The sequence below is a fragment of the Gadus morhua genome, chromosome 1 (assembly GCF_902167405.1).
Source record: "Gadus morhua chromosome 1, gadMor3.0, whole genome shotgun sequence".
In the NCBI taxonomy this organism is placed as follows: domain Eukaryota; kingdom Metazoa; phylum Chordata; class Actinopteri; order Gadiformes; family Gadidae; genus Gadus; species Gadus morhua.
Genome location: NC_044048.1, coordinates 22290176 through 22305173, shown reverse-complemented (window position 1 = coordinate 22305173; position 14998 = coordinate 22290176). Strand labels below are relative to the sequence as shown.

The 14998-nt window shown below is 51.1% G+C and overlaps 1 protein-coding gene across 2 annotated transcripts in view; it reads left to right on the top strand.

Annotated features, from left to right (window-relative positions):
* Positions 1-14998, top strand: part of LOC115550605 (myosin-7B) — a 28042-nt gene that overhangs the window by 3275 nt on the left and 9769 nt on the right. For both annotated transcript variants that reach the window (XM_030365796.1, XM_030365786.1), the window contains exons 6-33: positions 397-424; positions 716-809; positions 1406-1498; positions 1585-1648; positions 2377-2475; positions 2812-2915; positions 3098-3236; positions 3853-3971; positions 4480-4629; positions 4763-4933; positions 5634-5813; positions 6168-6300; positions 6524-6588; positions 6903-6990; positions 7734-7851; positions 8270-8393; positions 8573-8709; positions 9308-9478; positions 9670-9754; positions 10070-10312; positions 10615-10791; positions 11269-11414; positions 11551-11641; positions 12045-12202; positions 12584-12815; positions 13389-13515; positions 14280-14398; positions 14762-14958. In XM_030365796.1, coding sequence (XP_030221656.1) covers positions 397-424; positions 716-809; positions 1406-1498; positions 1585-1648; positions 2377-2475; positions 2812-2915; positions 3098-3236; positions 3853-3971; positions 4480-4629; positions 4763-4933; positions 5634-5813; positions 6168-6300; positions 6524-6588; positions 6903-6990; positions 7734-7851; positions 8270-8393; positions 8573-8709; positions 9308-9478; positions 9670-9754; positions 10070-10312; positions 10615-10791; positions 11269-11414; positions 11551-11641; positions 12045-12202; positions 12584-12815; positions 13389-13515; positions 14280-14398; positions 14762-14958 — 3652 coding nt within the window. The remainder of the gene's footprint in view (positions 1-396; positions 425-715; positions 810-1405; positions 1499-1584; positions 1649-2376; positions 2476-2811; positions 2916-3097; positions 3237-3852; positions 3972-4479; positions 4630-4762; positions 4934-5633; positions 5814-6167; positions 6301-6523; positions 6589-6902; positions 6991-7733; positions 7852-8269; positions 8394-8572; positions 8710-9307; positions 9479-9669; positions 9755-10069; positions 10313-10614; positions 10792-11268; positions 11415-11550; positions 11642-12044; positions 12203-12583; positions 12816-13388; positions 13516-14279; positions 14399-14761; positions 14959-14998) is intronic.

The following is a 14998-nucleotide window of genomic DNA, read 5'->3' as shown; positions in this document are numbered from 1 at the left end:
TGGGAGGGGCAGAGGCGGAGCCTGTTGGCAGTAGGACTAAAAAACTGGTCTAAAACAAACTAAAGTGGAATCTATAGTCAGCCCCTTCAAACCAGACGGGGTAAAATACGCAATTTTCTGATGAACTAGCCACTTAGACCTGACGACAATTAAATCTCGTCTACGCTGAACCCCCTTGCCTAGAGGCTGTAAGAGGAACTACATGTTAGTCTCTAGTGAACCCCCTAGAGGCCGTTGGAGGTACTACTTGCTAGTCTCTAGTGGACCCCCTAGAGGCCATGAGAGGAACTACAGCCTATTCTCTTCCACTAAGCCCCCAAACACACAGTATATCGGGTATTTAGGGTGCAGCGATGTGCTAAGGTCAAGGCTCACCGTGTGGTTCTGTACTTTCAGACCGAGAAAACCAATCCATGCTCATCACGTAAGTCAGCATGCTGGAGGAGAGAGGAGCTCATTACTCCCCCAAACCCCTCATTACTCCCCCAAGCCCCTTATTACTCCCCCAAGCCCCTCATCACTCCCCCAAACCTCCCCATACTCCCCAAGCCCCTCATCACTCCCCTTAACCTCCCAATACTCCCCAAGCCCCTTATTACTCCTCCTCCCACCTCGTTACTCCTCCTCCCACCTCGTTACTCCTCCTCCCACCTCGTTACTCCCCCTCCCACCTCATTACTCCTCAGCTGCTATCAGTCGTTGTCTTTCTCCTCAGAGGGGAGTCAGGAGCAGGGAAGACGGTCAACACAAAGAGAGTCATCCAGTACTTTGCCATCGTCGCTGCCATGGGAGACACCGTGAAAAAAGGAGTACGTATTTCGCTCCTCCTCTAACTCCTCCTCCATCTCCTTGACCTCCTCCTATGACGCCTCCGACTCCTCCTCCATCTGCTCTTAACCTTCTCTATCTCCTCTATCCTCCTCCTACTCCTCTTTATACGCTAACTCCTCCAGCTCCTCCTCTAGCTCCTCTTATTCCACCTCTATATTCTCCTCAACTCCTAACTCTTCCTCCTCTTCTATGCCTGCTCCTCCACTAACTCCCTCTCCTGCTCCTCCTCCTGCTCCTCCTGCTCCTCCTCCTCTTCCTCCTCTACATCCTCCTGCTCCTCCTCCTCTAATGCTGCTCCTCCTCTAACTCGTCCTCCTCCTCCTGCTCCTCCTCTAACTCCTCCTCCTCCTCCTCCTCCTGCTCCTCCTCTAACTCCTCCTCCTGCTCCTCCTCCTCCTCCTCCTCTTCCTCCTCCTGCTCTAATGCTGCTCCTCCTCTAACTCCTCCTCCTGCTCCTCCTCCTCCTCCCCCTGCTCCTCCTCCTCCTCCCCCTCCTGCTCCTCCTCCTCTTCCTCCGCCACGTCCTCCTCCTCCTCCTCTAATGCTGCTGCTCCTCCTCCCCTCCTCCCTCCAGGGCTCCCTGGAGGACCAGATCATCGAGGCCAACCCGGCAATGGAGGCGTTTGGAAACGCCAAGACCATCCGCAATGACAACTCGTCTCGCTTCGTAAGTGGCCGTCCGTCACCATTGTTACCATCTGCCATCGAATAATAACAAGAGCTGTACGATAAGCCTGTCTCTCTTTGGTCCAGGGGAAATTCATCAGGATCCACTTTGGACCCACTGGGAAACTGGCCTCTGCTGACATCGACATCTGTATGTTGGACCCCCCCAACGCACCCATAGATCCCCAACCCTGGTCCCAGTACACCCTAGACCCCAGGACTAACCCTAACCCTGTTCCTAGCACAACGCTAAACCTGGTCCAAATATAACCCTCGACCAGGTCTCAATATAACCCTAGACCAGGCCTCAATATAACCCTCGACCAGGTCTCAATATAACCCTAGACCAGGCCTCAATATAACCCTCGACCAGGTCTCAATATAACCCTAGACCAGGCCTCAATATAACCCTAGACCAGGCCTCAATAGAACCCTAGACCAGGTCTCAATATAACCCTAGACCAGGTCTCAATATAACCCTAGACCAGGTCTCAATATAACCCTAGACCAGGTCTCAATATAACCCTAGACCAGGTCTCAATATAACCCTAGACCAGGTCTCAATATAACCCTAGACCAGGCCTCAATATAACCCTCGACCAGGCCTCAATATAACCCTAGACCAGGTCTCAATATAACCCTGGACCAGGCCTCAATATAACCCTCGACCAGGTCTCAATATAACCCTAGACCAGGTCTCAATATAACCCTCGACCAGGTCTCAATACAACCCTCCACCAGGTCTCAATATAACCCTAGACCAGGACTCAAAATAACCCTAGTCCCAGCCTTAATCCAGTCCCACCAAACCCTATTCCCATCATACATATCATATAGTATGACACAACCTTCTGTTATAATCTGCTCTATATGGTTCAGATCTCCTGGAGAAGTCCAGGGTGGTGTTCCAGCAGCCCGAGGAGAGGGGATACCACATCTTCTACCAGATCCTATCCAATCAGAAGCCAGAACTACAAGGTGGGCCCGCCTGGAGTTGAACCTGAGCTACTAGCGTTAGCTAAGCCTAACCCTAATGTTAACATTGAAATAATGTATATATTAATATGGGATGTTATGTGTGATGTGTGATGTCATGGTTGATGTGTGATGTTATGTGTGATGTGTGATGTCATGTGTGATGTCATGTGTGATGTCATGTTTGATGTGTGATGTCATGTTGGATGCGTGATGTCATGTTGGATGTGTGATGTCATGTTGGATGTGTGATGTCATGTTTGATGTCATGTGTGATGTGTGATGTCATGTGTGATGTGTGATGTCATGTGTGATGTCCTGTGTGATGTCATGTTACAGACATGCTGCTGGTGACCACCAATCCCTATGACTACCACTTCTGCTCCCAGGGTGAGACCAAGGTAACAGGGATCAACGATGGGGAGGAGCTTAACCTCACTGATGTAAGTACTACGCCCAATATAAATTAAAACACGAACACACACACACACACACTCACTCACTCACTGACTTTCTCCTATCTGTGTGTTTGTGTGTGCGTGTGCGTGTGCTTATGCGTGTGTGTGTGTGCGTGTGCGTGTGTGTGCGTTTGTGTGTGTATGTGTGCGTGTGTGTATGTGTGTAGCATGCGATGGACACTCTGGGCTTCCCCCTGGAGGAGAAGTATGGCTGCTATAAGATCGTCGGAGCCATCATGCACTTTGGAAACATGAAGTTCAAGAAGAAGCAGAGAGAGGAGCAGGCAGACACAGACGGCACAGAGAGTAAGACCTCCTACCTGCTGTGTGTGAAAGGAACCTACCGGTGTGTGTGTGTGGGAGAAGAACCTACTGGTGTGTTTGTGTGTGTGTGTGTGTGTGTGTGTGTGTGTGTGTGTGTGTGTGTGTGTGTGTGTGTGTGTGTGTGTGTGTGTGTGTGTGTGTGTGTGTGTGTGTGTGTGTGTGTGTGTAATAAGGTGTCCTACCTGTGTGTGTTTGTGTGGGTGTTTGTGTGGGTGTAATAAGGTATCCTACCTGTGTGTGTGTGTGTGTGTTTGTGTGTGGGTAATAAGGTGTCCTACCTGTGTGTGAGTGTGTGTCTATGTGATCTGTGTGTGTGTGTGTGTGTGTGTGTGTGTGTGTGTGTGTGTGTGTGTGTGTGTGTGTGTGTGTGTGTGTGTGTGTGTGAGTGTAATAAGGTGTCCTACTTGTGTGTGTGTGTGTGTGTGTATGTGTGTGTGTGTTTGTGTGTGCGTGTGTGGGTGTGTGTGTGTGTGTGTAATATGGTGTCCTACCTGTCTGTGTGTGTGTGTGTGTAATAAGGTGTCCTCCCTGTGTGTGTGTGTGTGTGTGTGTGTGTGTGTGTGTGTGTGTGTGTGTGTGTGTGTGTGTGTGTGTGTAGGTGCTGATAAGGCGTCCTACCTGATGGGGATCAGCTGCTCTGAGCTCCTCAAGACTCTTCTTCATCCTCGGGTCAAAGTGGGAAATGAGTACATCGTTAAAGAACAGACTGTAGAGCAGGTACCTGTCCTACTGTCTGGCTGTCTGTCTGAATGGCTGTCTGCCCGTCTGTCTGTCCAGATTTCAGTTGTATTTAAAGGCCTAACAGGTTAACTATCATACATGTATTAACTAACAGGTGAACTGTGACACATGTATTAACTAATAGGTGACCAATGAAATATGAATCAACTAACAGGTGAACGATGATTCTTGTTTTAACTAACAGGTGAACTATGATAGATATATATACCAAAAGGTGAACTATGATAGATATATGTACCAAAAGGTGAACTACGACACATGTATTAACTAACAGGTGAGCTATAATACGTGTTTTATCTAACAGGTGAACTATGATGCATGTTTTAACTAACAGGTGAGCTATGATACGTGTTTTATCTAACAGGTTAACTATAATATGTGTTTTATCTAACAGGTGAACTATGATACATGTATTAACTAACAGGTGAGCTATGATACGTGTTTTATCTAACAGGTTAACTATAATATGTGTTTTATCTAACAGGTGAACTACGCGGTGGGGGCTCTAGCCAAGGCAGCCTATGACCGGATGTTTAAGTGGCTGGTGGGTCGGATCAACCAATCGCTGTACACGGCTCTGCCCCGTCAGTACTTCATCGGAGTGCTCGACATCGCTGGCTTCGAGATATTTGACGTAGGTCTACAGAAATCCCTCTCTCCCTTTCTATCTACTGTCCACCCTCTGGATAGAGAGACAGAGACAGGTAGACAGACAGGTGGACGGACACGCGCTGACTCTCCCGTGTCTCTCTCTCTCTCTCTTCCAGTTCAACAACTTTGAGCAGCTGTGCATCAACTTCACCAACGAGAAGCTGCAGCAGTTCTTCAACCACCACATGTTCGTGCTGGAGCAGGAGGAGTACCAGCTGGAGGGCATCGAGTGGACCTTCATCGACTTCGGCCTGGACCTCAAGGCCTGCATCGACCTCATCGAGAAGGTCTGGAGCTGGGGGCACCTGGAGAGATACCTGGGGGCACGGGGACACCTGGGGACACCTGGGACATTGGGGACACCTGGGGAGACACCTGGGGACATGGGGGACACCTGGGGACACCTGGGGACATGGGGGACACCTGGGGAGACACCTGGGGACACGGGGACACCTGGGGACACCTGGGGAGACGGGGGACACCTGGGGAGACACCTGGGGAGACACCTGGGGAGACACCTGGGGAGACACCTGGGGAGACACCTGGGGGACACCTGGGGAGACACCTGGGGAGAGACCTGGGGAGAGACCTGGGGGACACCTGGGGAGACACCTGGGGAGAGACCTGGGGAGAGACCTGGGGGACACCTGGGGAGACACCTGGGGAGAGACCTGGGGAGAGACCTGGGGAGAGACCTGGGGAGAGACCTGGGGAGAGACCTGGGGACACGGGGGACACTTGGGGACACAGGGACATAGGGGTTCCATCCCCAATGCAAGATGACCCCTGACCCCACCCTGCTCCCTAACGACCTGGATCTGACCTCCCTGTTAGTCCCTTCAGGAAGACGCCAGGTATATGTGATCTGATGTCTGTGTCTCTCTCCCCCGCTCTCTCTCTGTGTCTCTCTCCCCTCGGTCTCTCTCTGTCTCTCTCCCTCGGTCTCTCTCTCTGTCTCTCTCCCCGGTCTCTCTCTGGTCTCTCCAGCCTCTGGGCATCTTGTCCATCCTGGAGGAGGAGTGTATGTTCCCCAAGGCCACGGACCAGAGCTTGAAGACCAAACTGTACGACAACCACCTGGGGAAGTCTCCCAACTTCCAGAGGCCGCGGCCCGACAAGAAACGCAAACACGAGACGCACTTTGAGCTGGTGCACTACGCCGGGGTGGTAGGTAGCGCACTAGTGGTGGGGAGTGACACGATATGGAGTGATGACACACTATGACACACGTCACCATCAGGGTGGTGGTGGTGGTGATGGTGGTGAGAAGGGGGAATGATGATGGTGGTGATAGTAATGGTGGTGGGGGTTGTAGCGATGATAATGTTGCTGGTGGTGTAGTGTTGGTAAAGATGTCGGTTATGATGGTGATGAGCATAGTGGTGGGGATAGAGGTGGTGTTAGTGGTGGTGGTGTTAGGGGTGGTGTTAGTGGTGGTTGTGTTAGGGGGTGGTGTTAGTGCTGATAGGGGTGGTGTAAGTCATAGGGATGGTGTTATAGAAATAGGGTGGTGTGTTCCAGGTACCCTACAGCATCGCTGGGTGGCTGGTGAAGAACCGAGACCCCCTGAATGAGACGGTGGTCACCCTGTTCCAGAAGTCCTCCAACAAACTGATGGCTGCTCTGTTTGAGAACTACGTCAGCTGTGAGACTGGTGAGTACTACTGACTACACACTAGTACCAGTACTATAGTACTGAGTACACACGAGTACCAGTACTATAGTACTGACTACACACACTAGTACCAGTGATATACTACTGACTACACACTGTATTAACATTACTATAGTACTGACTATACATGTTGGGAGCCGTACTATTGTACTTACAATACATGTGTGTGTTTGTGGTGTGTGTGTTCTAACCCTAACCCTAGCTGGGGACGCCAAACAGAAGAGGAGGAAGGGAGCGTCCTTCCAGACCGTCTCCCAGATGCACAAGGTCTGACCCCCCACACCCACACACACACACACCCACACCCACCCACACACACACACACACACACACACACACACACACACACACACACACACACACACACACACACACACACACACACACACACACACACACACACACACACTAATACACAGACACACACACGCATGGACAAATGCATAAACGCAAGCACACACACGCACACACACACACACATACATACACACACACACACACACATTTACACATGCATAAACGCACGCACACACACACATACAAACACACATGTATTTGATCTCCTCTGTGTGTGTGTGCAGGAGAACTTGAAGAAGCTAATGGCTAACCTGCGCAGCACCCAGCCTCACTTCGTCCGCTGCATCATCCCCAATGAGACCAAGAGCCCAGGTACCCGGCGACACAATCAACTGTTACCTACTGTTACCTACTGGAACCTACAGTAGGCGGTAACATACTGTAACCTACTGTTACCTAATGTAACCTACTGTAACCTACTGTAACCTACTGTAACATAGTGTAACCTACGGTTACCTACTGGAACCTACAGTAGGCGGTAACATACTGTAACCTACTGTTACCTAATGTAACCTACTGTAACCTACTGTAACAAACTGTAACCTACTGTAACCTACTGTAACATGGTGTAACCTACGGTTACCTACTGGAACCTACAGTAGGCGGTAACATACTGTAACCTACTGTTATCTAATGTAACCTACTGTAACCTACTGTAACATAGTGTAACCTACGGTTACCTACTGGAACCTACAGTAGGCGGTAACATACTGTAACCTACTGTTACCTAATGTAACCTACTGTAACCTACTGTAACATAGTGTAACCTACGGTAACCTACTGGAACCTACAGTAGGCGGTAACATACTGTAACCTATTGTTACCTAATGTAACCTACTGTAACATACTGTAGGCTGTAACGTACTGTAATCTACTGTAACACACTGTAACCTACTTTAGGTTGTAAAATACTGTAACCTCCAGAACATAGCTTAACATAATGTAAAATAATGTAACAAACTTTAACATACTGTAACCTACTGTAACATTATGTAATCTACTGTATCGTACTCTAACCCACTTTGGGGGACGGGGTCTCCCTGGGCATTGTGCAGGGGTGATGCAGCCGTTCCTGGTGCTGCACCAGCTGCGCTGTAACGGGGTGCTGGAGGGGATCCGCATCTGCAGGAAGGGCTTCCCCAACCGCATCCTTTACGCCGAGTTCAAAGAGAGGTCAGTCTCGCCCACTTCCTGTATGCAGAGTTCAGAGAGAGGTCAGTCCCGACCACTTCCTATACTCAGAGTTCAAAGAGAGGTCAGTCCCCCAGGACCCATAGATTCTTCAGAATTCAGTAGAAGACTTAATGAACCGAGTAGAAGACTTAATGTACCAATAGAAGTCTTAATAAACCAGTAGACCTCTCTTAATGAACCAGTATTAGTCTTAATGAAGCAATATAAGTCTTAATGAAGCAATAGAAGTCTTAATGAACCAATAGAGGTCTTAATGAACCAATAGAGGTCTTAATTTGGGATGTGGTAGTGGTATGCTACATGCTACCAGGTGTGTAGTAGTGGTATGACACATGCTACATGCTACCAGGTATGTTGTAGTGGTATGCTACATGGTATATGTTACCTGGTTCTCTAGGTACCGTATCCTGAGCCCGTCGGTCATTCCAGAGGACTCGTTTGTGGACAGCAGGAAGGCTGTGGAGAAGCTGCTGGGCTCCCTGGACATCGACCACAGCCAGTACAAGTTTGGGGTGTCCAAGGTACTGCATACTGTCATACTGATATACTACTAGTACTGCTGTCCAAGGTACTGCATACTCTAATACTGATACAGTACTACGTCTAGTAGTATAACTATCAGCAGACTGCTGGTCTCACTGCTCCCTCCTATCCTGTTTCCCCCTCCCAACCTCCTCTCCTCCTCCCCATCCACCTGCAGGTGTTCTTCAAGGCAGGTCTCCTGGGTGTCCTGGAGGACATGAGGGACCGCCGGCTGTCCAAGCTCCTCACCACCGTCCAAGCCGTCTGCAGGCGCAAACTCATGATGGTGGAGCTCAAGAGGATGGCAACAGAATGGTAGCCCCCCCTCTCCTCATCTTTCCAGTCCTCATTCCCTCACCTCTCCTGCCTCCTTTCCTTATCTATCATCTCTTCTATATCTCCTCTCTTCTCTTCCTCTTCCCTCTCTTCTTCCCTCCTCCACTCCCCTCTCTTCCTTTCTCCTCCACTCCACTCCCCTCCCTCCCTCTCTCCTCCCCTCCCCTCTCTTCCTCTCTCCTCACCTCCCTTCTGTTGTGTACAGGTGTATTACTACAGGTGTACAGGTGAACTGTACATGTATATTACTACAGGTGTACAGGAGACTGTACAGGTGTATTACTACAGGTGTACAGGTGAACTGTACATGTATATTACTACAGGTGTACAGGTGAACTGTACAGGTGTATTACTACAGGTGTACAGATATATTATTACAGGTGTACAGGTGTATTACTACAGGTGTACAGGTGAACTGTACAGGTGTATTACTACAGGTGTACAGGTATATTATTGCAGGTGTACAGGTGTATTACTACAGGTGTACAGGTGAACTGTACAGGTGTACCATAGTACAGGTGTGTTCCACTAGAGACCAATGAGAAGCTGTTCTGATGCATGGCCTCCACCCTATCAGGGAGGCGGTGTCAGTGATCCAGTTCACCCTGCGAGCCTTCTACACCGTCCGCACCTGGCCCTGGATGATGCTCTTCTACAAGATCCGCCCCCTGCTGAAGAGCGCCCAGGTGGAGAAGGAGCTGGTGGCGGTCCGGAAGGAGTTCAACGCGCTGAAGGAGACCTTTGATAGGTCCGTGAGTCTGTCAATCAACCGGTGCCTGTTGTCTCTGAGTGGAGTTGGGGCGAGCACATCTGTCCAACAATCAATCTGAAAAACTTGAGACACAACATGAACATAACATCCGTTTTAAAAAGCAAGAAAAATAACAACAACGTCGCTGTTGTTGTTGTTGTTGTTGTTATCTCGTATGTTGTGTTTAGGTCGGAGGTGAAGCGTCGCGAGGCAGAGGAGAAGCAGGTGGTTCTGGTTCAGGAGAAGATCGACCTTGGTCTCCAACTACAGGCTGTGAGTTAAACACCTGGCCCATGGAATCGACCCTCACACCTGGGCCAAACCTGGCCACACCCACTCACACCTGGGCCAATACCAGACCACACCCCCTCACACCTGGCCACACCTCCTCACACCTGGGCCATACCTGGCCACACCCACTCACACCTGGGCTCTAGACAACCACACCCCCTCACACCTGGCCACACCCCCTCACACCTGGCCCATACACAACCAGACCTCCTCACACCTGGGCCAATACATAACCACACCCTCTCACCCCCTAACTGAGCCTCCACCCACCTGTTTGGGTGGTGCCTGGTGCTACAGGAGCAGGACAACCTGTCGGACGCAGAGCTGCGCTGCAGTCAGCTGATCCAGACCAAGATCCAGATGGAGAGCAAGCAGAAGGAGCTGCTCGAGCGCCTGGAGGACGAGGAGGAGATGAGCGTCACCCTCGCCGCCAAGAAACGGGAGCTGGACGAGGAAGTGACGTCACTGAAGAGGGATGTGGACGACCTGGAGGTCACTCTGGCCAAGGTGGAGAAGGATCGCCATGGGCTGGAGAACAAGGTGACTGGGATCTACCGAAGTACTGCCTGTCTACCTGTCTGCCTGACACCGAGCTCTGCTACCTGTCTACCTGTCTGCCTGTCCCCACACTCTCCTACCTGTCTACTAGACCCCGACCTCTCCTACCTGTCTATCTGTCTGCCTGACCCTGACTTCTCCTACCTGTCTACCTGATCCCGACCTATCCTACCTGTCTACCTGTCTGCCTGTCTAGCTGACCCCGACCTAACCTACCTGTCTGCCTGTCTGACTGACCGTACTCTACCCTACCTGTTTGTGTGTGCGTGTGTGTGTGTGTGCAGGTGAAGAACCTGGGCCATGAGATGGCTGTGCTGGATGAGTCGGTCTCGTCCCTGACCCGGGAGAAGGCTGCGCTCCACGAGGTCCACCAGCAGGTGCTCCACGACCTGCAGGCCCACCAGGACAAGCTCTCCATGCTGCAGAAGGCCAAGAGCCGCCTGGAGCAGCACGTGGAGGATGTGAGACAGCTCCTACCTGTCTGTCTGTATCACACATGTCTGCTGTCACACCTGTCTGCTATCACACCGTCTGCTGTCACACCTGTCTGCTATCACACCAATTTGCTATCATACCTCTCTGTCTGCTATCACACCTGCCTGTCCGCTATCACACCTGTCTGTTATCATACATGTCTGTTATCACACCTGTCTGTTATCATACCTGTCTGTTATCATACCTGTCTGCTGTCACACCTGTCTGTCTGTTATTGCACCTGTCTGTCTGCTATCACACCTGTCTGTTATCATACCTGTCTGTCTGCTATCACACCTCTCTGTTATCATACCTGTTTGTCTGTTATTATACCTGTCTGTCTGTTGGCGTACCTGTCTGTCTGCTCCAGCCTTGTTTCGTAGACCGGGAGGTAGAATGTCGTGACTGTGTTCGTACAGAGCTGTGAGCTGTGAGCTCTAGCTAACACCCCCCTCCCTGTGCAGCTGGAGATCTCCCTGCAGCAGGAGAAGAAGCTGCGTACCGAGCTGGAGCGAACCAAACGGAAGACGGAGGGGGATCTGAAGCTGTCCATGGAGTCCGTCAGGGACCTGGAGGTGGAGAAGGAGCACCTGGAGGAGAAACTGAAAAAGTAGGAGAGCCTGTGGACCATCTGCACCTCCCGTGGAGTCTGTGGGACATAGAAACACTCCTGGTACACCTGGTTTGTGTCTCAAGTAACAACCTTGATATGGTCTCTGGTCCCCCCCCACCCCACCCCCCTGAAGGAAGGACTTTGAGCTGTCCCAGCTCCAGGCCAAGATGGAGGATGAACAGAGTCAGGCTACTCAGCACCAGAAGAGGATCAAAGAGCTGCAGGTCGGTCCAGCAGACACAACTGATGACCGCATCGCCCCATAGCTTCTCTGTCCCGAGACGGTGTGAGAGAGGATTATGGTGGTGGTGATAGTGGTGGTGGTGGTGGTGGTGATAGTGGTGGTGGTGGTGATAGTGGTGGTGGTGGTGATAGTGGTGGTGGTGGTGATGATGGTGGTGGTGGTGGGGAGGGTGATGGTTGTGTCGATGGTGGTGGTGATGATGATGATGATGGTGTTGTTGATGGTGGTGGTGATGATGATGATGATGTTTGTGATGATGATGATGATCATGATGATGATGATGGTGGTGGTGGTTGTGGTGGTGATGATGATGATGATGATGATGATGATGATGATGATGATGATGATGATGATGATGATGGTGATGATGATGGTGTGTTCAGACCCGTATCGAGGAGCTGGAGGAGGCCTTGGAGGCGGAGCGGGCGTGGCGAACGAAGGCGGAGCGGCAGAGGAACGAGTTGGCGAAGGAGCTGGAGGAGCTCGGAGAGAGACTGGAGGAGGCAGGAGGAGCTTCTGCTGCTCAGATCGCCCTCAACAGGTCCCTGCTCCTCCCTACGCACCTCCTCATTCACCTCCCGACGCACCTCCTCATTCACCTCCCGACGCACCTCCTCATTCACCTCCCGATGCACCTCCTCATTCACCTCCCTATGCACCTCCTCATTCACCTCCCTACGCACCTCCTCATTCACCTCCCTACCTCCCTAGTACACTTAGTACAAGAGTACTAAGAGTACTAAAGATACTACACTACTAAAGTACTAAGAGTACTTCAGTACGAGAGTACTTAGAGTACTAAAGTATTAAGGTACTACAGTTCTAGAGTACTACTATGGGTACTACAGTACCACAGTACTAAGAGTACTACAGTACTAGAGTTCTAAGTGTACTACAGTACTAAGGTACGCTCCGTCCCCAGGCGGCGGGAGGCGGACTTCCTGAAGGTGCGGCGGGAGCTGGAGGAGGCGGGGCTTCTCCACGAGGCCACGGCGGCCGGGCTGCGGAGGAAGCACGCGGAGGCGGTGACGGAGCTGGGCCAGCAGATGGAGCTGCTGCAGCGGGGGAAGCTCCGCCTGGAGAAGGAGAACACCGAGGCCCGCCTGGAGGCCGACGACCTCAACGCCACCCTGGAGACGCTCACCAAGGCCAAGGTCTGACGCACGCACGCACACACGCACGCGCACACACGCACGCGCACACACGCACGCACGCACGCACACACACGCACCCACGCACACACATGAGGCTCAAGTTCATATTTTTGATTATTGATAATTTGTTTGTGATTATAAAAAGCAACCGATGGAAGCGACACATGTTGTAATGTGTAGACTGTAAGTTTGTGTATATATATATAATGTGTGTATATGTGTATAGAATGTGTGTGTGTTTGTGTATATAATGTGTGTGTGTGTGTTTGAATAGTGTGTGTATGTGTTTGTAGACTGTACGTGTTTGTGTATAAAGTGTATAAGCTGAGTATAGTGCGTATAGTGTGTTTAGTGTGTATAATGTGGGTTTAATGTGTGTTGATTGTAGGTGTTTGTCTATCGTGTGTTTAGACAGTACGTGTGTATATAGTGTGTCTAATATGTGTATAATGTGTGCATAATGTGTGCATAATATGTGTTTACCCTGTGTGTAGACTGTACGTTTGTATAGTGTGTATAATGTGTGTATAACATGTGTATAATGTGTGTTTAACGTGTCTAACGTGTGTGTAGGCCGGAGTGGACAAGATGTGCCGGCTGTATGAAGACCAGCTGAGCGAGAGCAGGACGAGAGCGGACGAGCTGCAGAGACAGACGAGTGACCTGAACGCCCAGAACGCCAGAGCTGTCACAGAGACAGGTACACACAGCAGACACACACTATACTGCACACACACTCAAACACACACACACACACACACACACACACACACACACACACACACACACACACACACACACACACACAAACACACACACATACTCACACACACTCACACACCATACAGAGACAGATGAATGACTTGACAGCCCAGAACACCAGAGCCCTCACCGAGAGAGGTACACACACCACACACACACTATACTACACACACTCACACACGCCAGTCACACTGTAACACAAACTATATTACATACTCATACACAAACACCATACAGAGACAGATGAGCGATCAGACAGCCCAGAATACCAGGGCTGTCACCGAGACAGGTACACACCCACTCACTCATACACACACCAGACACACACACTGTACTTTACACACGCTCACTCATACCAGACTCACACTGTAACACACACTTTACTATAAAAACATTCAATCATGCACACACCAGACACACACTGGAACATACTATATACTACACACACATACAAACACACACACACACACACACACACACACCGTAACACCCTACCTACTATGCACACACACTGTAACACACTACATACTACACACATACACACACAGATCAGTCAGAGACAGAGTGATACTAGGCCAGAGTACAAAACCAGGAGACCAGACCAGAGGAAAAGACCAGAGTTCTAGACTATTGAGTCTTTGCTGAGTATAAGCCCTTCCCCTTCGGTCTGTAGTCATCATCTATCTCTCATCCACCCATCAGCCGAGTACAGTCGTCGTTTGGAGGAGGGGAATGCTCTGATTGGTCAGCTCCAACGTTCCAAGGCGGGGCTTATTCAGAACCAGGACGACCTGAAGCGACAGCTTGAGGAGGAGAGCAAGGTGACGTCACCTCACCCTTCCATTACCCTCACCACACCTCACCCTCACCACACCTCACCCTCTCCACACCTCACCCTCACCCTCACCACATCTCAACCTCACCTCACCCTCACCACACCCTCACCCTCACCCTCACCACACCTCACCCTCACCACACCTCTCCACATCTCACCCTCACCCTCACCTCACCCTCAACACACCCTCACCTCACCCTCACCCTCACCACCCCCTCACCAGCCTGGTGTCTGTGGGCAGGACAAGATGGCCGCCGAGCCGCTAGTTGAACCCCCTGTGTGTGTGTGTGTGTGCGTGCGTGCCTGCGTGCGTGTTTGTGTGTGCGTGTGTCCGTCCCTGTGGGTGCAGGCGCGCGTGGCGCTGGCCCACGCGGTGCAGGCGGCGCGCTGTGACGCGGCGATGCTCCGGGAGCAGCTGGAGGAGGAGACGGAGGGGCGGGCGGAGCTGCAGCGGGCGCTGACCGCCTCCAGCAGCCAGGTGGCGACCTGGAGGACCAAGTACGAGATGGACGCCGTGCACAAGGTGGAGGAGCTGGAGGATGCCAAGTAGGTCACCAGCGTGGGACTACAGTGTAGTACTGTAGTA